This window comes from Saccostrea cucullata, unplaced genomic scaffold (genome assembly GCF_032062105.1).
Source record: "Saccostrea cucullata isolate Sc308-1 unplaced genomic scaffold, CSIRO_AGI_Scuc_v1 ctg665, whole genome shotgun sequence".
Taxonomy (NCBI): Eukaryota; Metazoa; Mollusca; class Bivalvia; order Ostreida; family Ostreidae; genus Saccostrea; species Saccostrea cuccullata.
The window spans coordinates 5,064-31,833 of NW_026930279.1; the positions used below are offsets into that span (position 1 = coordinate 5,064).

Sequence of the window (26,770 nt, forward strand, 5' to 3'; positions counted from 1 at the left end):
CTCGGGAGGTCGTGAGTTTGAATCCTCGGCCGCAACTGGTCGAAGTCGATTAAAAATTTGTACAAATGTAGTAACTGTTCCTTCGACATGTGCTCGGCAATTGAAGGGAAAGTTCTTGGTCTTTCGAAAGAGACATTAAAAACCGGGGTTGCATGTCACGGTAGGCGTTAGCACGATAAAGAACCCTCACTGTTCAATGGATCTAGGTGTAGTGTAAAAGTAAAAATCTGAAGCCCATCACTCCAATATAAGACGTCTCCTCATGATAGAAAAATTCTTGAATGGGACGCAAACATACATGTGTAAACAATCAATCAGTGAATCATACTTACAATTTGAAACATCATGAGCTAGATAATCTTTGAGCACCCATCCCTTCCATGCACGTATAATAACAAAGTCCATATTTTGATAATGGAAATAGAAATGTTTATAATTGGATAAATCGATAAACAATCTGGTAAGAATTGTTTATATGTAAGTAACGAGATACTTATTGCAGACTGTTTCTTTAAATTAATTTCCTACAGCCTGTGATGCAAATCTAGGACTGAATGACACTTGTACTACTTCCAACACAGTTTTAGAAGAAAAGGACTTGGATGGGACCAAACGCTATAGAAACTGTACAGATGATAACCTTTTTCCTATTTGTGTGGACGGGCGATGTCAGTGTATATTTTGGAAAGTATGTGGTTCCTTCTGTTTATTTGATTGAGTTTTTTTTTTTGTATTGTTTGTTTGTTTCTTGTTGTTATTTTAGTCGTTAGATCATTATATAAACTGATATCATTCTTCAGAAGCTCGCATCATCTAAATTTGTCTAACAAAAAAAATCTACAGAAAGTAAGCTTTTTGCATGTATTTTTTCTTAATCGAATAAAATTTACCTTTGAGAAAAGCTTCAAACATTGCAGAACGGAGGACCCGTCTGCTCTGTACATACATGTATAAGTTTATTTTTGGTGTTTGGGATTGAGATGGGAAATCCTTTTACTTCCGGTTCTATTTAGTTTGTGTACTGATGATTTGTAAGAGAATCTTTGAGATAAACGTTTTTTTTTTTATTGAAGAACATCTTACCTGTGAATTTTTGATGCATAGTAGTTCGTAAATAACAGAACTGACATAATTACGTGGAAAAGGTATAGTTTATTTATATCTTAATTATTCAAGCTACATACAAAAAATTCATTACTGTGTCGACAGCAAAATCTGTTTTTAAAGTTGATATTTTGCACTCTGATTTGTGCGTTTATATATCACCATCTCAATAATCTCAGTCTGCGTTGATAAATATTGATAAACATATATTTTAGGTCATTCATTTAGAGTATGATGATATATGCAGAGACTTACCAAAGTTTTTGGGACATAGATAACAGCTTTCAACTTTTTTTACCAAGAATTTAGAAATCATTTTTTTTCTAAATCAATAATAATAATTTCTATTCATTTTCTGATGTAATTTAATTTGTTAATTTTTTTTTCTATACTCTGGAGAATCTGCCCTATTTTTTTCCTATGCATTAAAAACAATCAAATCAATCTATCTTTTACGTCTTTAAATATCTTAATTCTTTAAAACATAATTTTGAGTGAGTAAAATCTGTGTGCTTGTTTTCTGAGCTTAATTATATGTGCCAGAAGATCACTAGAAATGCAAATTTTGTTTTGCTACTTTTCAACTACTTATCAAAACATTAAAAATAAATTGCTTTTTTTCATTTTAAATTATATTTCAATCGCTTGACAGTTTTTAATTGTTGATATGATGCTTGTTTAAAATATAATGCCCAGTAATATAAAAGCATAAACTGGGGTTTGTGGAGGCCCCTTAACAGATATATATTGTTGTAAATACCATATAAATAGATCATTTTTTTATGATAGCAAGAAAACACATCCAAAACTCAAAATATTTTAACATCATCATGAATTCGTGAAAAAAATTAGACTCAGTTTTAATGAGATAATAATATATTATTGAATAAAAATATTGTGTCAAGCACTTGCATACGAAAGCCATGAAGGGACACGTTGATTTTTCAAAAAAGTAAAAATTAATTGAGATCTCGAATTACACAATCCGTTCCCACAGATTACCTATTCGTTCCCTCGATTTATAATTCGAGATCTCGAAATACACAATCCGGTCCCATGGATTATCAATTCGTTCTCACAGATTATCAATTCGTTACCTCAAATAACACAATCCGTTATCTTGAATTGTAATTCATTCTCTCAGTTGAAATAATTCGTTCCCTCGGAATGTAAACCCTTCTGACGATTTCATTGATATCAGCTATCTGTCGATATCGGATATGGCAATACATGTTTAATGTATAGAATATTGTAGGTATTTAGATCCTACATTTTAATACATATTACGGTCCAAAATGAGAAAATAACATGAACCTGACTCAAATCTATATTCTAGTACTGATATTTATATAAAAAAGTCCTGGGTTTTGTTTTACGTGTATATTATAATAATTGAAAGTCCTATACATTAAAAGTAAATATGGCTCCTGTGTAATTGTTTTTTATCTAAATAAAATATACGTTGAATTAGTTATAAAAGAGGTTCGAAACGACTGCGTTTGCTGAAACAAAATACATAAATCGCATTAATTGATTCAAATTGTTGGATTTGAATGTATCCAACATTACATAATTATATACATATATACATGTAATAAATTCGCGAGCACTGATTGCCAAAATCATAAGACTGATATTACAAATCGAGATCTCGAATTTATAATCCGTGGGATCGGATTGTGTAATTCGAGATCTCGAATTATAAACCGAGGGAACGAATTAATAATCCGTGGGAACGGATTGTGTAATTCGAGATCTCAAATTCATTTTTACTTTTTTGAAAAATCAACGTGTCCCTTCATGGCTTTCGTACTTGCAATCTAATAATGTAATCACTGCTTCAATGAACTTCAAATGTAGTTAAAAATAAATCATTTGGTTCACATTTGTTGTTTCTGTGCTCGAATGGAAATGAATGGACGGCTTTTATAAGGACTAGCTTACATACATGTTATAAAATGATACAACTGTGGGTAGAGTTTAACAACGTTAACAATAATAAATATAACTGTTAATATAGGTGATGAGAAAAAAGTGTATGCAACACACAATAGAACATCAATACCAAATACCAAAGAATATTGACGTATAAAAAAACTAGTGAAAATTAAGACCAACCTCTTAACACTGCATTTTAAAAAACCCACATTATCCCTCCTCTGATGATGATACAGGTCCGTGTTTGCGTTTGAATTTATATTTCTTTGTATGTTATTTTACCTTTCAAAATATGATTATGTTTTTTAGACACCATCACCTCCAGCATGGACAACGACGGCCACCACAGCAGCTATAAATGGTAAGCGATATACAACAAAAAAACACCAAAATGAAAACTTAGAAGTCATGTTTTTGTCTTCGAATTAACACCCCCTCTCCTGATAATCAATTTTAAAAATATTCATTTATTGAAGCTTCTAAATCCCAGAAAGCAAGACAACGTAGGGCGAACGTTGGCAAAGGTTGTATGGTTGGCGTTTGGGGAACAACGTTGGGCCAACGTTGGATCAATGTTACCGTGCCAACATTCTCGACTATGACAGAATTCCTATGTAGGCCCAACGTTGGTCCAACTTTAGCAACTTCCATTCACTTTACTTCCCAAGGAAGGAGGGATGTTGATGTTGGTCCAACGTTGGACCAATATTGCTAATACACCCTTAAAGAAAGATTAATCTTTTAAAGTTGGTAGTAGTATGTTGACCCAACCTTGGCCCAATGTTTGTAATACACCCTTATAGAAAGAATCTTTTAAAGTTGGTAGTACTTTGTTTGCCCAACGTTGGTCCGATGTTTGTAATACATCCATACGCGTTTTATGAAGTTGATAGTAGTGTTGCCCTAACGTTGTCCAAATGTGGGAAATACATCCTTAAAAAGTGTCTTATTGAGTTGGTAGTAGTATGTTGGCCTAACATTAGCCAAATGTTTGTAATACCCCATAGAAATGTCTTATCAATTTGGTAGTAGTATGGTGGCCCGATGTTAGCACAAGTGTTCTTTTGTTTAGGTGTTTTAAAGATGGGATATTTATATTGGGCCAATTTTGGCCCGATTATTATACTGCCAACTAAATGATAATGTCAATTTTAGCTGCTGAGCTTTACGTTGGGAATAACGTTGGTTCTTAATTTAGATGCACATTCTGAAATAAATAAGAGACCATTCTTATCCATGCTTTTAATTGGATGACTGTTTTTGTTTAGATCTGATATTTTCAACATTTTAACTTTGAACTTAAGTGATCACAGCAACAAAGAGCTTTTTATTTTTATTTTTTGAATTGTTTGCATGCATGTTTATATATCTGAAATAAAACCCATGAAATTATGTCTTTTTTCATGTTCGAGGGTTGTATTCATGATAATTTAGAAAAGAGTGAATAAGTTCTCAGAAAAAGGATGTGAATGATGTGTGAACCAATGAGAAGGAATAAATGTCTTTTCTTAGAATTTATTTACTGTTTTGAAATTATCAAAGAATACAAAAGATGATCATAAAGTGGTGAAAAGCAAAGATTAACATAGATCGTCGGAGATCGTATTTATAATGTACAATACATAATAGTCATTAGCATATACTAAATCCTGGAATTCTGACAAAACAATTTATAATTTAAACAAAATTTTGTGTAATCTAGTCGTCAATGTCCTGGTATTATGCAAAAGTAGTATCACTTTAATATAATCTTGAAGAATGTTACGTTATTGTTCCTCTATTGATGTCTTTATATAGAGAAACATCCTGATACGTTATATATTCTTTAATCCGATTAACTGGTTTGTTAACGTTATCGGAAAAAGTCTTATACTTCTGTATCCTTTTTGAATCAGGGGTCAATACACTTGATAATAAGTACATTGAAAATAATTGATATTGTTTATTTTACTAATTAAAATATTTGTCTCAAACCCCATAGGTTTACAGAAGCCTACATATACATAAATCAAAATGACACAGCTTTATAATTAAATTTAAACAAAAGTTAGGCATTCGCTAAAGCGTGGGGAAAGGAAACACCAAGCTGTTGTGGCCTGATAGACTGAAAATGCACGGCAAGCAAGAAGAAGTGAAATTTATGTGGATTATACACTTGCTATAGCTGCATTTAAAAGCGATGTAAGTATATTTATTCTTATTTAGTCAGGTTAACTGTAAAAATTTATTCGGAATTCATTCTTTCCATGTTTTGCACACTTGCATTGTAAGTAAATGTAAATACAAATACATTCATATGTGTATACAGTTTGCAAATACAGGTATTTCAAACTTTATTTACAATAACTTCATCAGATCATTAAGAAATTTAATGATAAACAAGTCAAATAACATCTTTTATGTTGTTTCTATCTACAGTGTAATTCTTAATTGTCTATTACAGACACGATTGTAACAAGGAAATTAAGGCGCTAATAGTATGACACATAATTCTCTTTATTTTAAGTATTATTTATTCATAAGATGGACAAGTAATTGCATTATTTCTAATATCAACCCATTTTGTTTTTTTTTTCAGTCAGAGACTGCAAGGAAAACAAATGTTGTGGCGGTAAATAACAATGAAATCGAAGAGCATAAAGAAGTGTGTAAAGTACGAGTACGTACGACAAAGATCAAGATGAAGAAAAGGGGAGGTGACGAAGGGACGGAAAAAGAGCGGGAATACAACAAAAAGATAGTAATAAAGGAAGTAGACCCTGATTAAGAACTTTGAATTGATAAGTTTTAATAATTTACCTCTTTTGTCTATTTTAAACTTTATTTTGTAAATTATGATTGAATCGATGTATATAAAATATTTTCACAGTGAATCATTAGTAATGTTTTCATTGAACATGTCCATGTATGCATTATGAATCCAGATTGAATTGTTTATTATTTTTTTAAACATTCATAAATTAGGTTTTTATAAAAAAAATCATTTAACCATTTGCGAATGTTTCATTGTAATAACTACGTTGGCCCAACAATTTGCCATCTGACATTGTAAAAAAAAGGGGTCAACATTGGGCCAACCTAACCAACCAGTTGTTAAGGTTGGCTGTTAGTTGGCAAACACTAAAAACTACGTTGGCCCAACAATAAGCCATCTGACATTTCAACATACGTCCAACATTGGATCAACCTAACTAACCAGTTGTAAAGGTTGGCTGTTAGATGGCATACACTAAAACTACGTTGGCCCTTCAATATCCCATCTGACATTTTAACATAAGGCCAACGTTGGGCCAACCTAACCAAACAGTTATTAAGGTTGTCTGTTAGTTGGCATACACTTATAACTACGGTGACCCAACAATATGCCATCTGACATTTCAACAAAGGGCCAACGTTGGGCCAACCTTATCAACCAGTTATTAAGGTTGGCTGTTAGTTGTCCAACACAGTTGACCAACGTAAGGTTACCAACAGTTGGCCAACATTGGAAAAAATATTGGGCAAACGTTGGCCCAACTATGTCTTGCCATCTGGGATGTGAGAGTTAATTACGAAATAACTTGTCCATGAACTTATTCAATTTTGCTTACCAACGAAAATTGACACCCTCGTTTTTAATTGATTTCACAGTTTTAGAGGGAAAAAATAATTCTCTCGCAGTCCAAAAAATTCTTCAAAAATTAATATTGGCTACGCTTACATGTAGTTACAGAAAGGGACATTATCAGGGTATTTTTTCCCAAGGATTAATAGGATTCAAATTCTTGTTGACAATAGAAATGTTAAAGTCATCATGTTTATCATAAAGCTTGGTTGTTAGATTACCATTAACGTCCTCTTCAAGTAAAATATCTAAATACTGGTATAAAACAGATGTGTCAGACTCTTTTGTATCTATTATTTCAAGCTCACCGGGATATATCGTGTCGACATAGGAAATGTTAATTGTTAATTGACAATACGTCGTCGATATATCGAGTTGAAGGTCGCAAAAAGTGTTTTCTACTCTTCACGCATAAGAGTTTGCACACATTTTGCTTTATATGAATACAAAAATGAGTTTGCTAATAAAAAGTACAAACTTTATCTTCTGTTGTGATCTGTAATTTAAGCTATTTTACCTTCACCGAATCTTCATAATTTAATAATTTTAGATTGGAATTTAAGTTATTTTGCCTTCACTGAATCTTCGTAATTTGATAATTTTAGATAAATGTGACTCCTTCACCTGCAGACACCTCAGATGTAATCGGTACGAAGTGAAGATCTGTGACAAAGGAATGTGTAAATGTCAACTTAATCCATGTAAGTTTTATATCCATCTGCTTTATTAGGTCTATCAAATTATATCTTAAGAGAAAGATAATGTTTTATTTCGGCTTACCACAAGCAGTAATTGTGCATATGAAGTTACTCGTATTTTACCAACACTATTTTTGTCTTAAAATGCCAACCAATATTTAGGAAATAAAGATATTGCACAATATTTTACTATAGAACCTTTCAACTGTAAAATAACAGAAGTGTAAACTTACATCTTCATTCACATTGTCAACTCAATCCTTGTAATTTTTATTTCATCTGCTTTATTATGTCAATCAAATAATTGAAATAAGAGAAAGATGTTTTAAATAATAAATTTTTAAATGTGATCACATCTTTAACGTTTTTAATTTGTGATTTTTTAATTGCTAAAAATTGTCGTTTTAAAAAAATATATAAAATCCTTTTAAAGTACTTCATACATTAGAAGTGTAAACAAAAAAGAGTTGAATTGTCCAATTCTGGTGAAGTTAAGATTAGTCAAACTTAGTTAAATATATATATTTTGGAATTTGATTTTACATAACTCCGCTCACCCTTAAATAAAACAACAGTATTTATACGATATGAGTCGTTTATCCGTCTCAATACTGATATGCATTTAGATATTTCGCGTTATCATATCCAGCGTCGTATGCAAATAAATGTCTCTTTGATCCGAATTTTTTTTCACATTTTAAAATATTTCTTTGCATTAAATTAAAAAGTAATGAGAAATGTTATTATTTCAACCTATATCATACAAATACAAATTTTATCTCCTTAGAAATATTTTTTCAAAGAAATGAAACAATGTTATCGGAATATCACCTGAAAATTACAATTTTAATTCACGGTAACTCATGATCACTCGGTAGAGCACTCGCTCCGTGATCGGAAAGTCGTGAGTTCGAATCTCGACCGCAACTGACCGAAGTCGATTTTTGTAGCAACTGTTCTTTTGACATGTGCCCGGCAATTGAGGGGAAAAGTGTGGGGCTTTCGAAAGGGACATTAAAAACCGGGGTTGCATGTCACGGTAGGCCTTAGCACGATAAAGAACCCTCACTGTTCAATGGATCTAGGTGTAGTGTAAAAGTCAAAATTTGAAGCCCATCACTCGAATATAAGACGTCTCCTCATGAATGAAAAATTCTTGAATGGTACGCAAACAACATACATGTGTAAATAATCAATCAGTGAATCATACTTACAATTTGAAACATCATGAGCTAGATGTTCTTTGAGCACCCATCCCTTCCATGCACGTATAATAACAAAGTCAATGTTTTGATTAAGGAAATAGAAATGTTTATAATTGGATAAATCGATAAACAATCTGGTAGGAATTGTTTATATGAAAGTAACGAGATACTTATTGCAGACTGCTTTTTAAATCAATTTCCTACAGCCTGTGATGCAAATCTAGGACTGAATGACACTTGTACTACTTCCAACACAGTTTTAGAAGAAAAGGACTTGGATGGGACCAAACGCTATAGAAAGTGTACAGATGATAACCTTTTTCCTATTTGTGTGGACGGGCGATGTCAGTGTATATATTGGAAAGTATGTGGTTCTTTTTGTTTATTTGATTGATTTGTTTAGGTATTGTTTGTTTGTTTGCTTGTTGTTGTTTGTTTTTTTAGTCGTCAGATCATTATATCAACTGTTATCATTCTCCAGAAGCTCCCATTATCTAAATTTGTCTAACAATCTAAAGAAAGTAAGCTTCTGGCATGTATTTTGTCTTAATCGAATAAAATCTACTTTTGTACATACAAGTATAAGTTACGTTTCGGTGTACAATGGATTGAGATGTGAAATCCTTTTACTTCCGGTTCTATTAAGTTTGTGCAAAGATGATTATCAAGAGAATCTTTAAGTTGAACGACAACAAAATCTGCTGTATCGACGACAAAATCTGTTTTTAAAGTTGATATTTTGCACACTGATGTGTGCGTTTTAATATCACCATCTCAATAATCTCAGTGTGGGTTGATAAATATTGATAAACATATATTCTAGGTCATTCATTTAGAGTATGATGATATATGCAGAGACTTACCAAAGTTAATGGCACATAGATAATAGCTCTTTAAAGAAACTTTTTACCAAGAATTTAGAAATCATTTTTTTCTAAATCAATAATAATGATTTCTATTCATTTTTCTGAGTAATTTAATTCGCTTTTGTTTCGTCTGGAGAGTCTTCCATATTTTCACCCCATGTATTTAAAACAATGAAATCTATTTTTTACGTCTTTAAATATCTTAGTTCTTTTAAACATAATTTTGTGTGTGCTTTGCTTGTTTTCTGAGCTTAATTATATGTGCCAGAAAATCACTAGAAAAGCAAATTTTGTTTTGCTACTTTTCAACTACTAATCAAAACTCGGTGGGGGAAATATTAAAAATAAAAAGATTTTCTTTATTTTAAATTATATTTCTATCGCTGGACAGTTTTTAATTGTTGATATGCTTGTTTAAAATATAATGCTCAGTTATATGAGAACATAAACTGGGGTTTGTGCAGGCCCCTTAACAGATATATATTTCTATTAATTCCACATAAATAGATCATTTTTTATGATAGCAAGAAAACAAAAATTTAGACTCAGTTTTAATGAGATACATGACATTGTGTAATAATATATTTTTGCATCAAAATATTGTGTCAAGCATTTGCAATCTAATAATGTAATCATTGTTTCATCAATGAACTTCAAATGTAGTTAAAAAATAAATCATTTGCTTCACATTTGTTGTTTCTGCGCTCGATAAGGAAATGAATGGACGGCGTTTATAAGGACTAGCTTACATACATGTCATAAAATGCTAAAACTGTGGGTAGAGTTTAACAACGTTAACAATAACAAATATGACTGTTAATATTGGTGATGAGAAAAAAAGTATGCCACACACTAGAACATCAATACCAAATACCAAAAAATATCATTGACGTATAAAAAAAATGGTGAAAATTTAAACCAACCTCTTGACACTGCATTAAAAAACCCACATGATCCCTCCTCTGATAATTAAAAAGGTCCATGTTTGCTTTTGAATTCATATATTTCTTTATATGTTTATTTTACCTTTCAAAATATGGTTATGTTTTATAGACACCACCACCACCATCGACAACAACGGCCACCACAACTGCTAGAAGTGGTAAGTGATATACAACCAAAAAACATTATAATTTATAATAACTGTTGAACATAAAATGAAACCTTTGAAGTCATGTTTATGTCTTCAAATTAACACCTCCTCTCCTGATAATCATGTCAATGAAGTTATTCAATTTTGTTTACCAACGAAAATTGAACCTTCGAGTTAAATTGGTTTCACAGTTTTAGAGGTAAAAATAATTCTCCTGCAGTCCAGAAAATTCCTCAAAAAATTGATATTGTCTACACTTACAAGTAGTTATAGAAAGGGACACTATCTGTGTATTTTTCCCAAGAAATAATAGGATTCAAATTTCTTGAAGTAATTCAATAATAATTATCTTATCAAGCATTGATTCAATATATATATATATAGAAGACTGGAACTGAGCAACAGAATTGAACATAAAAACATACGCATATTTTTTTTTTTTACATTTCAATCTAAACATACTGCATATAATGTATCTTAAAGCTAATATAATGTATCTTAAATCTTTAAAAAAAAACATGTAACCGAAAATTTTAGATTACTTTGCTTTATTATTCTTGTTTAAAAGTCAGCATAATTCAATAATAATTATCTTATCAAGCGTAGATTCAAAATATATGGGAGACTGGAACTGGAACTGAGCTACAAAATTAAACATAAAAGCATACGGAAATTTATTTTTTTTTTACCATTTCATCTAATTATGCTGCATGTAATATATCTTAAAGCTAATATAATGTGTCTTTAACTATCTTTAAAAAACATATATCCGACAATTTTAGATTACTTTGCTTTATCATTCTTGTTTTAAAGTCAGCTTGTTCAAAATGTATACGAATTATAAGTTTGACACTTACCCTCTTTATAACTCTGGATAGAAGTAGAATTCATAATATGTTTATGAAAGAGCCAGTTGCAGGTGATGAATAAGGATTTATTTGAGATATTTTGTTGAAATCTATAATAGGAGTTACACCTCTAACTGAATACTGCTTAGAAAAAATGTGTGATTGCTTTATTTTACAAAGATTACAATATTTAGTGGAAAATACCCTCAGATTTGTCCGTAAGCTATTATGAAATTCATTGTACCATAGTAATATTGTAACTAATTTCTCAAACACATTTCGGATTCACAAGGATGCGACGAGATTATTAACTTGACAAAAATTTAATAATAATTGTGTTAATCACCTGCGCCGAAGCGATTTCTGTGAAACTTTTCAAAAAAGTAAAAATGACCGTCACCTGATCATCGATGTCTTGTCATATAGTAACAAATCTGTTTATATAGCCTAGAGATTTCTCTTTATGAATTGGCCATACTTGAGTTCATAAGACGTATATACGATGGTCCTTAAAAAACTATGCGGACTTGCACAGAAGGTATATTTGACGACATAAAAGGTCAAAATATCACACATAATATAAAAGAATCTACACATCTTTATGGTCTTCAAAATTATACGTATATCAACAAAATATTGTTGATATCAAATTTGGGTGATTTATAAGGACATATCATTAAAAAATTAGCAGAAAAATCTTCGACGACATGGGCATTTGAAAAAAATATAGGAGCTTACATTTTCTCAAGATTTTCCTAAGTTTTCCGGTAAAATATGAGTTACATTATCTAACATCCATAAACCATCTTAACATCCATACACCATTTTTGTCAAGTTTAAAATCTAAGAAAAAAATACGTAAAGCATAATTTTTTGTTTTGAAACCGAACACTGCAGGTACTGCAAGTAATTATGAAATATAGTGTGACATTGGTATTTCTCATTCTGTTCTTTACAATCCGGATAAAGTTTTCTTCCAGTCCTCCCGTATGGCCTTTTTAAAGAGGCCTGACGGGTCAAAAATTCCAAATTGTTATTTGAAAAGAAATTGCACGAATACCCTAATTCACTACATGTTTTATTATGCATGTTTTTGGATCCTATAATGACGATATCTCGAGCATTACACATAATTTAACAAAAGTGTCGTGCCCCGTCAATTCAAAAGACGTCAATTTCACTGACTTTTTCCAGGAATCGTAACGGAGAAAAATCACTATATTTTTGTTAGTAATTCAAATATCACGTCGGAAATCTAAATACATAGTAATCGAACAATATAAAAATACATTTGAGAGAATTTTGGAAAATATCTTAAAAAATTAATGAGTTTCATTTTATATTCCGCATGCTTTTGTTTCAAACAAAATGCCATGCTCCGTACCTCTACATCAGCAATATCAACACAGCGATAATTTTAGAAAAAAAATTTCAAAATACAGAAATTTTGCCCAAAATTTATTCGAATTTTACAGATACATATTTCAGTGAAATTTCACATCTATATGACGTCTATAAGAGTAGCAGGGTCTGCGTAATTTTTGAACGGTCCTCGAATAACTCAAAATCGACCTTGCAACAAAGCGTCACATTTTGAGAGCGTTTAAAGCTATGGGAAGCCTTAATACTACTGCATACTCAATGAACCTATCTTTAGAAATTTCTTTGCAGAAGCATAAACATGTAATAATAATGAAAACAGTAACCTTGCCTAAGATTGAATAAGTTATTACATTCATTGTTCAGGCAAAGAAATGTACTTTAATGTATGTTGATAGCTGCTAGGAAAAGACTTTCCGAAAAAACATCAAATGGTTCGAACTGTAATATTACCATTTACAAATAATTTTCCTTTAGATCCTTGACCTATTTTTATATCCATATGTAGCAGAATTTGTGCAAAATCTTATGCATGAAAAGAGATTGAAAACTTGCTCACAGTGGACTTCAACTCGAAGACGTACTGTCAATTAACAATGGTAATTTCCATTATAAGCTTGAGATAAAAATTACCACAGATTGTGATACAGCTTGTTTCATATTTGGATAACTAACAACTGGCTGTATGATAATCCTGATGATTTTTAATTTTCTATCGTCAACTTTCCTTACGTATGCAGCAATATACCTAATGTAATTACCTGCATACGGAGTTCATATCTCTCAGTTTATTTGATAAGAAAGAGCATGATCTATTTAAGAGCAATTTCTATAACGTGGTAAATATTGACAAACAAGTTGATATTCTGAATGCATTTTAAGTCGTCGAATAGGCTTTTTATAATTGCCTTCTTTGACCGAGTGCCAGAAAGCTAGGGAAGATATTTGTACTTAGTAAGGCAATTTGTTTTGAAAGATTGTCTACATGTATCTACAATTAGAAAAAAAATTACTTTACTATGATATGATCATGAAATACATTTGTATCCAAAATATCGTTTACTTTATTTGTAAAAATTCGATATTATAAAAACATGAAAAAGGAGGCACGCATACTTTATCTATATCAGATAAACGACTCTCCAAAGGAAGAAGACTCGGTTGTGATAGTTATTATCATATGCTAATTCTTGGAAAGAAAATCCTTATTTACTCAACTTATTATCGAGATTGGAACATTTCTGACAAATGGATTTTTTTTTCATAAAACTTAACTTGCATGATAAGAAATTAAGCTCTCGGAAAAGTCTTTTAAGTTCTTTTAGAGAATGCTACAGAAAGTCAAGTGGCCGCTTAAATCACATGATTTTTGCATGGATGGAACAGTGTTAGATGAGCATTATAAGAAGAGAAGACTACTGTGAATATATATTGGACACCGAAACCGAATGTTATGTCTTCCGTTCAATTAGTCGTGGACTTCTTTATCACCCCTCGTATTGTTGTCATTCCCATTTTCTCTTTTCCTATAAAAAGCTTTGCTGATTTTTTTATTTTCAAGCGGTTAGCGTGTTCGCTAACCACTTTATGGCATGTATTCAACAAGATTACGCATTTTCAAGAACAACCGGAAACCTAAGGATCTATCTATGAAAAAAAATTGCAACTTTTCCGATCTTTGACGGAAATACCCGAAAGCCTGCGCTTAATTATCTGGGGTTACATGCAAAATTGCAGGGGCAAATTTGGAAGTGAAGATGAGAAAAATAGTTCTCTATAATAATAGATTATTTAGGTACATTTAGCGTAGTGTTTGGGTCCTAAGCTTTTAGTTACATAATCCAAGTGCAAGTAGACATAAGTAACATCGTTGGACTGAACATATATAATTGAACACATTCTTATCAAATCAGTGATTGCAGTGTTATATTTTGTTTATTATTTATCTTTGCATTGATTGTTGCAAATACGGGCTGTGTTTTATTGGTTTCTTCACTCTGAAACGTACACATTTAATTCCCGACACCGCAAGAAACTGTTTTGCCTTTGGCTAATTATCTGTCATTTTATCGAAGAATTTAGTAAGGCCTATTATTTGAGAAAATTTGAGATAATTTAATAGTGAAGAGAAACCAGGCCTATTGAAAAAAATCATGTAGCTTGCTGCACAAAAAAAAACAAAGTTGTGTACAACTTCTTTACTGATCATGAAATATCATGTAAATAAATTGGGTTTATTTTCATCACTTCTCATTTGCTTACTTTTATCATTGTCCCAGTATCTAATAATAATTTGAATCAGAGTCATCAGTTGCAATTTTACAGCAAACAGATGGAATAGTTTTTATTAAACAATATGAGTGAAAACTGATGACAATATTTATTGGAACTACCCAGAATACTTATGAAAACAGCTGAGAATATTGGAGAACAACTGAGAATAATTAAAAGAACTACTGAGAATATTTATGAGAACTACTGGGACTACTTTGCTAAAATCGACTGAGAATATTTATGAGAATTTCTTAGAATAATTACAAGATTCATGAAAATATTTATGAGAACTACCGAGTAAATTTAAAAAAGAAAATAGTTGTTATCAACTTTAAAAAAAGTCGGCTAAAAATTTCTGAAATCTGAAAATTTCATAAGAACAATTACATGAACATGATGAATTTTCATAAAACATGCATTGAGATTTCTTAAAGCATATTTTGAGGCATCTTTGAGTATGGAATCATTCAATGTTATGAAGAAAAAAATCGTTCATCAACCGAACATTTGAACTTTTGCAGAAAATAGCACTCGTAAGAACTAGGATGATGAACAATCAATACACATGTGTCACAAACTACTTTATTTATATTGCCATTTACATATTAACATTTGCTGGAAATCTATGTTAGGTTTTTTTTTTTAATTTTTTTTTTTGTTTAATAATATCCTATATATGCAAGTGTTCAAAACAATACTTTGATCAGTTGATGTAGTAATTACTTGTAGTCAAGGTGATGATAGGTTTTCTTTTTGATCAAGATGGAGGCAGTGTGTTACAGATTGCAAAAATTCATGATGAAAACCTTGCTAAAGAATATTAATGATTTAAATACACATGACACGAATACAATATTGATGAGGGGTGACACACTGTACAGAAAAGTGCACACAGAAGATTAAGTTAATGGTCTATTGCATGAAGAATTGCCTGTTTTTATTATTTATGAGGGTAATTGTTTTACATTTCGAAAACCAAGGTTTGGATGCATGTAAATAAAAATTAAAGGTGGCATAGATGGACTACTCCCACTGGAATTTAGTTCTTGCAATGTCCAGGCGTAAAAATGCATGCATCATCATTTTCCATTCTGCAGAAGTTACTACATTCTCAGTTTGGTCGTAACTTTGCTTTTGGTTCACGTAGTAGAGGAGAAGAGGAACAGCAATAGTTTCAGTCTTCCAATAACTGCAGAATCTTTGTTCATTCTTGTTCATTTCTTAGGTGTCGTCGTGCGAACAGGGAATTAATTTCAAAGAATTAATCAAATCCATATTGCACCTAGACTTTTTTTTAAAATTTTTTATAGCATTCTTCATCAGTGAAATTTATCCGCACTTGCACATTTTCTGCTTATGATTTTCCCATGCCAATTTCAAAGCAAGCATGCTTACCGCTTACCAGTAGTTTCAGTACTTTGATTTTATTTTTCGATCATTTTAAGCTTTTTGGCGTAATGGATATCTTGTCAAATGGTCGGAGTAAAATTTTTCAAAAGTTTCACCAATTCACTTAAATTCGAATGAACCAGAAATTTATATCATGGCTTTCATAGCTTTCTCCCGTTGTTATTTAAAACTATTGAGTTTCTCAAAACAGAATTGTGACAATAACTGCGTGAAAATGTTAATGTGTGTTTTTATAGTAATATTTATCTAAAAATAATAATCCTTTATTCTATTTCAGAGGGTCATTATCTCTTTTCCTGACATCTAAAATTCAAAAACAAAAATACGGCTAAATGATTGTCAATTGATGCTTATTTCTATTTTAAAATTTAATACATATTTATATTGTCTACTTCTGTTCATTTAATATTCATGACTATATGTAATTGTAGCTGTCTGCACCTCCAGAGATAACTGTAACCAGGGCAATACGTTTATGGTGTTCCCTGGCTGGAAAATGCCTTGTCCAGTCGATCACATTGATTGTTATAGCAATACATGCTACTGTTCTCCAGACAGGGTAAGTTCTTGATTAATGATACATATACTATTCTTGTCATTTCTTATTTACTGCTTTATATATATATATATATATATATATATATATATATATATATATATATATATATATATATATATATATATTTTCCAAACCTTTCGATTTCTTCTCCGGTACCACTGGGTCATTTAAACTAAAGTTGCCAAAAAGCATGTATGGGTGAAATGATTTTAAATAAAGGATCACAATAACCTCTTTCAAGCAAAAAAAAATTACGATTAAGTGTACATTTGGTGGAATCTTTTTAAAATGTCCTTCTTAGATACCACTGAACCATAAAAATGAAAATTATTCAGTACATGAAGCTTTTCTTTACGGTTCTTAGATGAAATAAATGGATATAACAAACTAATTTCGAAAAGTATTCAAGATGAAACGTCAATAAAACAATGCAAAACAGTACCAGAGCAAACACGATCTATCAAACATCAGATGTGGTATCAGGTGCCTTGGAGAGGAGTGTATATCCCCTGTCAACCGGTCATTCCTGCTTTGTGTGCATTGTCATGATCGGTAAATAAGAGAAATCCGTCGTCTATTCAGTGTATGAAAATGAGGGACTAAAAATTAGTACAAAAAACTTTTCAGTCAGCATTTGCATCAATTGTATATTATATCTGATGACAAGGCCATTGCATCGACCATATATAGAAATTACGAAGTGATGGCTTTAACAAAACTGCTGATAATCTTTTTTCCTCAATTTGTTTGTCAATAATTTTCCTCGTTTTAAAAATTGTTCATACCTAAAGCATGGTCTTTGATTTTGGAATCAACTAGGATATATAAAACCTTTGTATGCAGACGATGAAGGCATAAGGCTGAATAAGTAAGGGAAGTTGACGAAAGAAGAAATAAAGGCATCATCGTGTTTGCTTGTTAGAATACCATTAACGTCTTTCTCAAATAAAATGTCCAAATTTGAAGCAGGTGTGTCACACTGACTCTGTTGTAATTTTATCTCAAGCTCATCAGAATATATATGTGTAGCATCGACATAAGAATGGAGATTGCTATTCTTAATTGATACGTCGTCGATATATCTAAATGTCGAGTCGAAGACCAAAGCAAGTGAATACTTGGTTTCGAGAGCGTGATTTACAATGTACGTACGAACAATATAGGATTTAGCACAATTCGGCTTCATATGAATACAAAAAGAGGTCTGCAAATAACGGGACGAAATTCGTACCCGTGGAAATTCCAAAACATTATTAGAAGACCTGGTCTCACAAAATAACAGATATTTCCAATCAGAAACTTACGCATCTTTTAATATCAACTTCAGATTACTTCTGTGCACAATCAGAATGCTTTTTTAATAAAATAAGTTGCAATTGGTCCATGACAAGTTAAGTAAATTTTAAAGTTTACGAAAGTCAAGATTGTTCAAATCATGACCACTGGATGTAGAATGGCGCCACAATGGGGGATTAAAGGTTCGTATATAAATATATCAAAAGGAAAAGTGAACTTAAGTAATTCATTATGGGCCCTTTAATGTGCCATTTACATTACCAAATCGTTCACTTTTAGTAATATTAAAAAAATAGTGGATATTTCTATTAAATATTTTTAAATGCCCGTGGATAGCTTAAATCCGGAAAAGTTGTACCGTACCTTCTTTGAGTTTTTTTTTTTTTTTTTTTTTTTTTTTTGTTAATTAAAGTGAATAGATATTCAAATGGACACTTGAACAATCTGGTGGTGGATAATAGTCGCGTGCGTTTGCGGAATGATACATTTTGTGCCAAATCTATTTTTAAACAATTGAATGGAGTTGTTTAGTTGCCATATTGATCAAACAAAAAAATTGGTACTCTTGCATTTAAAAAAAACCCTAGGATCATTGAATTTGAAATTAAAAACGGAATGTTTAAGTGGCTTTCAATACCTGTTTTACTGTCTTACATGAATGTTTGACACTTCTATGAATGACACTATAAACTCCCTATACCCTCTCTTTACCCTCCCGTGTTCTTGAATATACAGCTCAAATTAAAGTAAAATACTCCCTAGTTCATTTAACTATTAGAAAAAAAGTTCCAGCAATATCATTTTTGGAAACTCATTGTATACTATGAAAAGAAACAAAACATTATAGTGTTATTTTAAAAAATAAAGTGTAAAAATTATGAGTAATGGACTTTTACGAGAAGCAATGACTTTCCAAGTTTACGGTTTATTTTTGACATTTAAACCTGCATTATGTATGGAGGTATGGAAATGATAATAGATAAGAACACCCTTTTAGGGGTCAAAGGCTGTGAATTCCGAGAGTCGAGGGTAGGGTGGTTGTCGTTTTCCTAAAGGAAAACCGATTTAAGGGGGGACCTATGTCCGAAAAGTCTTTGTGTGAAATTTTCAAAGCTTTGACATTTCTTTCCTGACCACTTGCTTTAAATTTTTAGGCATTAAAATAATACCTTTATGTGCTTATTTTTACACAGGAGCACGTGCAAAAACAGTGTGTAATGCAAAAAATTGATTATCTTTAGACATTATTGTTTTACTCCAAATATGCGCTAAAAAGAACCAAAAATGTCAAATCACAATCGAAATCAACATGTATTTAATTAATATGACTTGTATCTTTAAAATGAAGGCAAATTCATTGTAATTCATCTCGCATGAAAAATTATAAAGGAGAACAATGTAAGTATCACCCCATTTTCTTGTCGTATTTTTTACAATTCCGACATGCATAACAGGTAATATCTTAAAAAGTCTTTGTGTGAAAATGTTGTAATTAATATTTTTTAAAGAAGTCACCCCTCTCTTTATTTTAACAAAGAAAAAAGTACACCTTTATGATATAATAAACGAGAAAAATGACGTTTTCTTTTATTTTCGTTCTCTTCTGTCTTAAATATTGACCTTTCTGCACTAAAAAAAGTAAGTTAGCACTGACAAATATCTGAATATAAATCTATTTTCCAAAAAATCGATTATTTTGTTTTGATAAGAAATAATTTAAACAGATAAATCCCTACTTCTTCATTCTAATCATTCAGCCCCCCCCCCCCCCTTTTCCCCGTCAACAACCAACACCTAATAGAACCTAGGAATGACTTTATACAATAAAATCTACATCTAAATCGATAAAACATATGTACAAGTACATTCTTATTTTTTTTTTTTAGTTTTATCCAGAAAATACAATTAATGGTAATCATAAAATTTAACATATTTCCCTGATTAAAGCCGCTGTCTTTGCTGAATTTTATCTTATAATTTTTGCATTTTTATATCAGCATATCATGAAGGTATTTCTTCACAACTGAAATTGCTATGAATTATCAACCAAAGGAAGAGAATTCTAATATTAACAAACTCCATAAATCAAATAAAATTGTTATAAATGATAAAAAAAATTCTTTTTGTAAACTGTGTACTTTATTGATTAATAACAATGTTATGTCTATAATCACAGTTGCAAAAGTCAGTGGAAAAAAACAAACGTCGCTATTGTGACGTCACATAACGCTGCTTTGACGTAGAACGACATAGATCCTCCCTTAAGCTTTGAAATAACCAGTTTTTTGGTTGAATAAAATGTTGGGCTAAATATTTATATCGAAAAAGGCTTCCGTACATTGTTCTAGTGTAAGAGTAAGCTGTCAACAGTGGAAGTCATCGCTACTCGCAAAAGCGCAGTTTCTATACTAGTAAATTCTATTAAAGATTTGCTTAATCATGAAAACTGTTGTGGCTTACAATACAGTAGACACGTTGTTCTATACGTTGTCCAATTACCCTCCAAGCGATATCATTTAAAGTATATGCATTTAAAGTAAATTATAGCAAAACTCTGAAATTGTTTATATACTCACAGTACTCCATAATCGGTGTATTATGTGTAGTCATTTGTCTTAACGGACAGTGTTCTCTTTCTCTTCTTCTAATTCAACTTCACAAAATGTGTTGTGGTGTTAAATTAAGTTAACCATCCGGAAATTGAGTACAGATATGCAACTTTTTGTTTAATTAAATCAGGTAACGACCACAGAACTGCCAACAACTCCAACAACAGCGACTTCAATATTAACAACAAAGACATCGATTCCAACAACGAAGACTTCAATTCCAATAACAACGACATCGATTCCAACTACAAAGCTATCAATGTCAACAACAAAGACATCAATGTCAACAACAAAGACATCAACAACAACTAAGGTAATCAAAATGAAATTCATATTTTTTTTATAAACAATAAATGAGTTTCATTTATATATTGCAATCTATAAAACTGCAGCTGACTTTTGTCGATAAAACTTCGGATGCAACCATTCCGTCGACAAGCGATTAGCACCTTGAAATTACTTAAGGTAGAATCTTTGACGGAAAAGTCTTTATCACAAGACTTTTAAAAATGATAAATTAGCACTTGTTTATCAATTTCATGATAAACATCACAACATTTACACACAATCTTCTATTCATTTTTGATTCAAATTCATTTCATCAAGAAAGTGTTCTATTTAGTTGTCAACCAAAGATTTCGTAGGATTTTGGCATTCCCTCAAAATAGATTACATTGTGTAATTTGAATTTCAATACATGAGATAGTTTTGAATTTGTTCATTTAAAGTCAATGTCTTGTAAATGAAAGGCGCCTGCGGGTTTCTCTAATTTAAGAATTGCATCCAGTCATTTAGCTTTAGAAACAAAAATATATAAATTGAGTATAGGTACATATATAGAATACTTTAGCATGATTTTGAAATTGTATTCCATGATCTTCAAAATGCTTTATTTCTAAAGTACGTGAAAAGTAACATTATATTAATTATGATGTCAAAGTGGATCTAGCACGGGCTAACCGAATGATGTCATTCGGTGTAGGTTAATGAATTTACCGCCCTTCAAAACTAATGTGCTTTATAGAAGAAGAACCTATTGTGACGTCGCAAACTGAAATAACACAAACTAACAGTGCGAGTAAAAAAGTAACAAATTAATTTTCAACGCATTTTTGTTCTATTTTCACGTTTATTTAACTGAGTTGATTTTTTTAATGAATTGTGTCAAAACAATGTATATTTTGTTGTTCCTTAAGTATTGACAATGCAATTAGTTCCTAATGTGCATTCTAACGCGGTGACAAGGTATCGCGAGAGAGAACGTCATGGATTTTTATTCGATTTCATAAAGCAAATTACACTGAATGTTAATATATAATTACGATAAACGTAAAGAAACCATTTTTTATGAAAAAAATTTTGAAGAATTTTCATCAAGTATACTCGGATGGTATAAACACTAGTCATTCCATAAAACTTATCTTTATCTCTATGAAAACTAAACATGCTGAAGAATATTTCATTGAACAACACGCATATTTTTGTAGGTAACGACAACTGAGAAGATAACAGAATCAACTAATAAAATGCCAGTTACAACAGCTTTGCCAGCAATAGTTACATCAATTCAACCAGTCTCTTTCCCAATACATACTTCTGGTATTGTTTGTATCATTTTATATATATTTTAATTTTTATTGTAATCATTAAAAGGGCTTAAGGTTCATCGATACTTCGATAAGAGGGATAACTCATAATGACATAAATGTTTAATGTAAACCAACAACTTTTATTCGCGGGTATTATCCACGGGTTCCGCAACCTCCTTATACTCGCAAATATTAATCGCCGCGAACCATTCAGTTTGCTGAGGATTTGTAGAGAATGTTTCCTCGGTCGCAGAAATTAATCGTCACAAATTGATTACAAACTGATGAATCGCGATTTTTTTTTTTTTTTTTTTTTTGCCCTGCAAGCTATCGTATACTTGTAATTATTTTACTATAAAATAAATTTCTTTCGGAAAATTAAAGTTAATCAACCTTTGATATGGCGGATCAGTGGGTTTATGAATTTTAACACTGCATTTTATTTTTTCTGTAGAAAAAGACTTAAAATATCAATATTGATATTTTAATATTTGCATTTGGGAAATAAATACTTTCACTCGAATGGGGGTTTTTTAAATAGTTTGACAAATTGAATCTTCGTTTTTCATAGAAAATTAAATAAGTACAATACCCTGTGTACAAATCTTTTCCGAACGACCGTCATTTTTTTTTTTTATTAAAACGTCTGTCCGTTTTTTTTCCAAAAACATAAACCTAGCAGTATGAATATGATAAAGTTTATCTTTTTAAACGTTCATCTGAGCTTTCCTGATCATCCTACATTCAACAGAAGATTAAATTGTTTCATATGAAAGGCAAAGCCCCCTTGGATAGTTTCAATTGTTCAAATTATGACCCCCGGGGATAGGGCAGGGCCACGATAGGGATTCCAAGATGTAAATTACGAAACAGTTACTAAACAATCTTTATTGCCTGACGTCACGGCGTCAGGCTGTATAAGGATTGATAATTGCTTGATCCGAAACTAATAGATCATACCCAGAGTGCTAGATTTTGTGCAAGCTGATTTACATTGAAAATCTTTTACCTGCATTTTTAAAGAAACTTTTTTCAGGGAAACAATTATTTTACTGATGCAAAATAATGCAGTATTTACTTTGTTTACTCTGTTTGCATGAAACAGATTATTCCATGTGATTTACCGTTTCAACGTGTCCGTGTATCTTTTTTTCTGCATTTCTATACTACTGGATCAGTCCATTTATGTTCTACAATAGGGGTGAATCGCTCTTTTCGCGCCAAATGTCACGAGTAAGCGATCTTGGCGCCTTTCTTGGATTGTTCTATTGTATGAAAGGGGGTGCTAACTTCCATGGAATTTGATAAAGTTTGTTATTGTAACCCAGGTTCCAGACGATTTGACGAAAGAAATTACCTGTGCGAAATCTTGGATTTCTTTTCCACAAAGGCCTAAATGGAATGTTGGTTTTACCTATTTCGTTCTCAAAAAAAACATAGTACCCACGTTTCAGGAAAAAAAAGATCAATGAACACAAACTACTACTGTTTACTTCATTGGAGAAAATGCTTTCCTACAACATATGTATTTAGTTAAATCCATTCTCTAAAATGTTCACAATGAATGATTTGACAACAGATTTCAGAATAGGTGTAGCTTTAAATTTAGATCCAGGTGTAGATCAATCTACTAACTTGCAGAAAAGTCAATCGCATCATCTCTGGTCTTTTCGTCAGAGGTCGAAAAACAAACTCGAATGTATCGACATCATCGGATGTTAAAAATTTATACATTTCATGTTCATAGTAAAAACGGAGTTAGAAGTCCCTTCTATAGTATATTTTAGATAATATCATTACATTGAATAAAGTTAACTCCATATTCCACAGAAAATAGGTCTATATACATCATCCATGCTTTTATTTCGAAGTTTGTGAAAAGGGGTGGGGGGGTGTCATGGCGTATAAATTAACAATACATTTGTGGTCTCCTTCCCTAGATAAGGCCCGAGGAGTGGGACCGAGGAGTTGCGATTGGCAGAAAACCCACATACATTCACCATTCTGTTAACAACTCTTCAGAATGCAGCAAAGGCATCGTTCTTTTACAAGTTAAATAATTAAATATTTTTACAAGGTTCTCAAATAAAAAGACATACCGGTATATCAAACACAAAAAAGAATTGCTCTAAAGGTTTATCACTTCTCTTACAGATATTGATTGATTACGTCAGGCAAGCTTTTTGAAAAGCTGTTACTTGGAAATCTTTTAGAGCCACAAGTCGAGAAAGGTTGAAACATGTTAAAGATTTTTCGGATGGTGTAGATAACCATCCCGGGTTAAGGGCTTTTAACTTGAAATATATACTAGGGAAAATCTTCAAAATGTTTCTTCTCAATATTCACTGAAAGAAAACCCGAAACTTGGATGGGGTGGATTAGATTAAAAATTATTCATATCAAGAACTCAAAGGGAAGGATGGGGTCATAGGTGTTAATCTGGCAAACAGCATTGCTAAAGACTCTCAGTTGAGAATTGTAGATCAAGGGTCTTTTGTAGTGGTCAAACTTTTTCTATAAAAGTACTATACGCATAGTTTTACATGTAAGTCTAAATTAAGTTTTATAGTCTTTTTATCTCAGGAAAAATCATATGACCCGCAAGGTACATACTAGTGATATTTTCTTAAATGCACATTGAAACATTTTTTTTACTTAATTAGGCAAGACATGTAGTCTTTTGACTGATTGTATTGGAGAAATATGTCCCTTGGGAACACATCCATACTGTAGATACAGTCTGACTTCAAATAGTTGCCAATGCACAGGTACGGGTGTACACTGCAAGTGGATTTAGTTTTACGGTAAAACTTTTTCATTCAAAGGTTGATTTTCCGAACTTTTGCCCATTACGATGCAATATTTTATTTTCTTTCGTTGAAATGTTTTCCTATGCGGAATGTTCAGTGTTGCAACCACTATTGAAATAATTATTGAGTGTCGTTATTTCAATAGTGGTTCCAACAGTGCAGAATACTTTCTTCTGTGGTTTCACTTTACTAGCATTCTGCATTTTACTCGTTTTCAATATCCTTTTTCTTTTAGAATTTTTTTTTTTTTTGGTTTTCCATTTTCAATGTTAATTACAAAAATTAGTTTTCCTTATATTTTATTTAACTTCTTTTCACTAAACATGCAAATTTTATTTAGAATTTTATTTTTTACATTGATTATACCAAATAAGGCGCTATAAATGAATAATTTTTAAAATAACACATATTTATTTGGACGTCTTAGAATGTACTGAACACAGCCATTGCTCATGTTCTAGTGGATTACAGCCTCACTGTTCCTTTGATTTCCCCTTGCAGACCTACTTTTGTCTATGTAAAGGTAAAAGAAATATTTACTGGAATATATTTCATTTTGTTTATATGCTACAAAATGTTTAAAAATATATGTACAATAATGATAAAAAAGATTTGGTGATAAATGTTTTTTTTTAAAGATTATTCCTGTGTACTAAGATTATCACTTAAAAAAATAATATTTGACGAATTATTTAAGTAACTTTTATTCTTTCAGCAATACCCGTTCCCGATCCAACCATCAGTGGTAATATAAATATATTGTCCTTTAATAAGCAACACAAAGACATGCTCAGTTTTTGAATGTATCAATATTACTTGTTTTCAGTGCCCAAGGGATTTCATTTCTTAAAGAATTTATAAATAGAAATCCACAGATTCTATCGAGATCAGCCATGAAATCTTGAAAATTGGCCTGTGAAACAATTATCTAAAGCAGTATTAATTTAAACATGGCAAATTGACCAATTTACACGCCATCCCTTTTACACGCTTTTTGATCGGTTGAAATAATTTGATTTACACATATACGCATAATCGCTCTTGTCTGATGTATACACGCAAACAAACCCTCACTCTCTCTCTCTCTTTCTCTCTCTCTCAATTGATCGATCGATCGATATTATCGATTGTTTTTTTTAGTAGTCCGCAAAGTACATAAACAAGATGAGTAATCATCGTCTACACATTGCTGTAAAACAGCAAAGAACTACCGAGAACTTGTTATCTAGCCATTTTACCACATTTGTTCCTTTCAGGCCATCTCATTGGAAAATAGAAGATCAACCTTGTGTTCAATTGGATTGTGCAGCACATTAAAATCATTTACTGTTTTATCTTTATATCAAAAGATTTTATCGTCAGAAAATTTTAGCAAAGGTGTAAAGATATCTTATGCTGCACATATATAATGTTGAAGGATACAAATATTCTTCAAATTTCCAAAAATTACACATACAAGAAAATGTTTAGAAAAGACTGGGTATATT

At 31.4% G+C, this 26,770-nt stretch overlaps 1 protein-coding gene across 1 annotated transcript; it reads left to right on the forward strand.

The window, feature by feature from the left end:
* Nucleotides 1-533: 533 nt before the first annotated feature.
* Nucleotides 534-26,770, forward strand: LOC134283563 (zonadhesin-like). Its single transcript, XM_062766081.1, has 9 exons — nt 534-688; nt 3,352-3,403; nt 16,852-16,979; nt 21,015-21,197; nt 22,372-22,483; nt 25,137-25,241; nt 25,711-25,806; nt 25,999-26,028; nt 26,540-26,770. Exons 3-9 carry the CDS (start codon nt 16,896-16,898, stop codon nt 26,557-26,559), a joined length of 630 nt encoding a protein of 209 aa, XP_062622065.1. The 5' UTR covers nt 534-688; nt 3,352-3,403; nt 16,852-16,895; the 3' UTR covers nt 26,560-26,770.

Coding starts and splice junctions, on each gene's coding strand:
- LOC134283563 (XM_062766081.1), top strand. CDS start 16,896: ATGGTGTTCCCTGGCTGGAAAATGCCTTGTCCAGTCGATCACATTGAT. Junction 16,980..21,014: donor GCTACTGTTCTCCAGACAGG/GTAAGTTCTTGA, acceptor TAATTAAATCAG/GTAACGACCACAGAACTGCC. Junction 25,242..25,710: donor AAATAGTTGCCAATGCACAG/GTACGGGTGTAC, acceptor TGGACGTCTTAG/AATGTACTGAACACAGCCAT.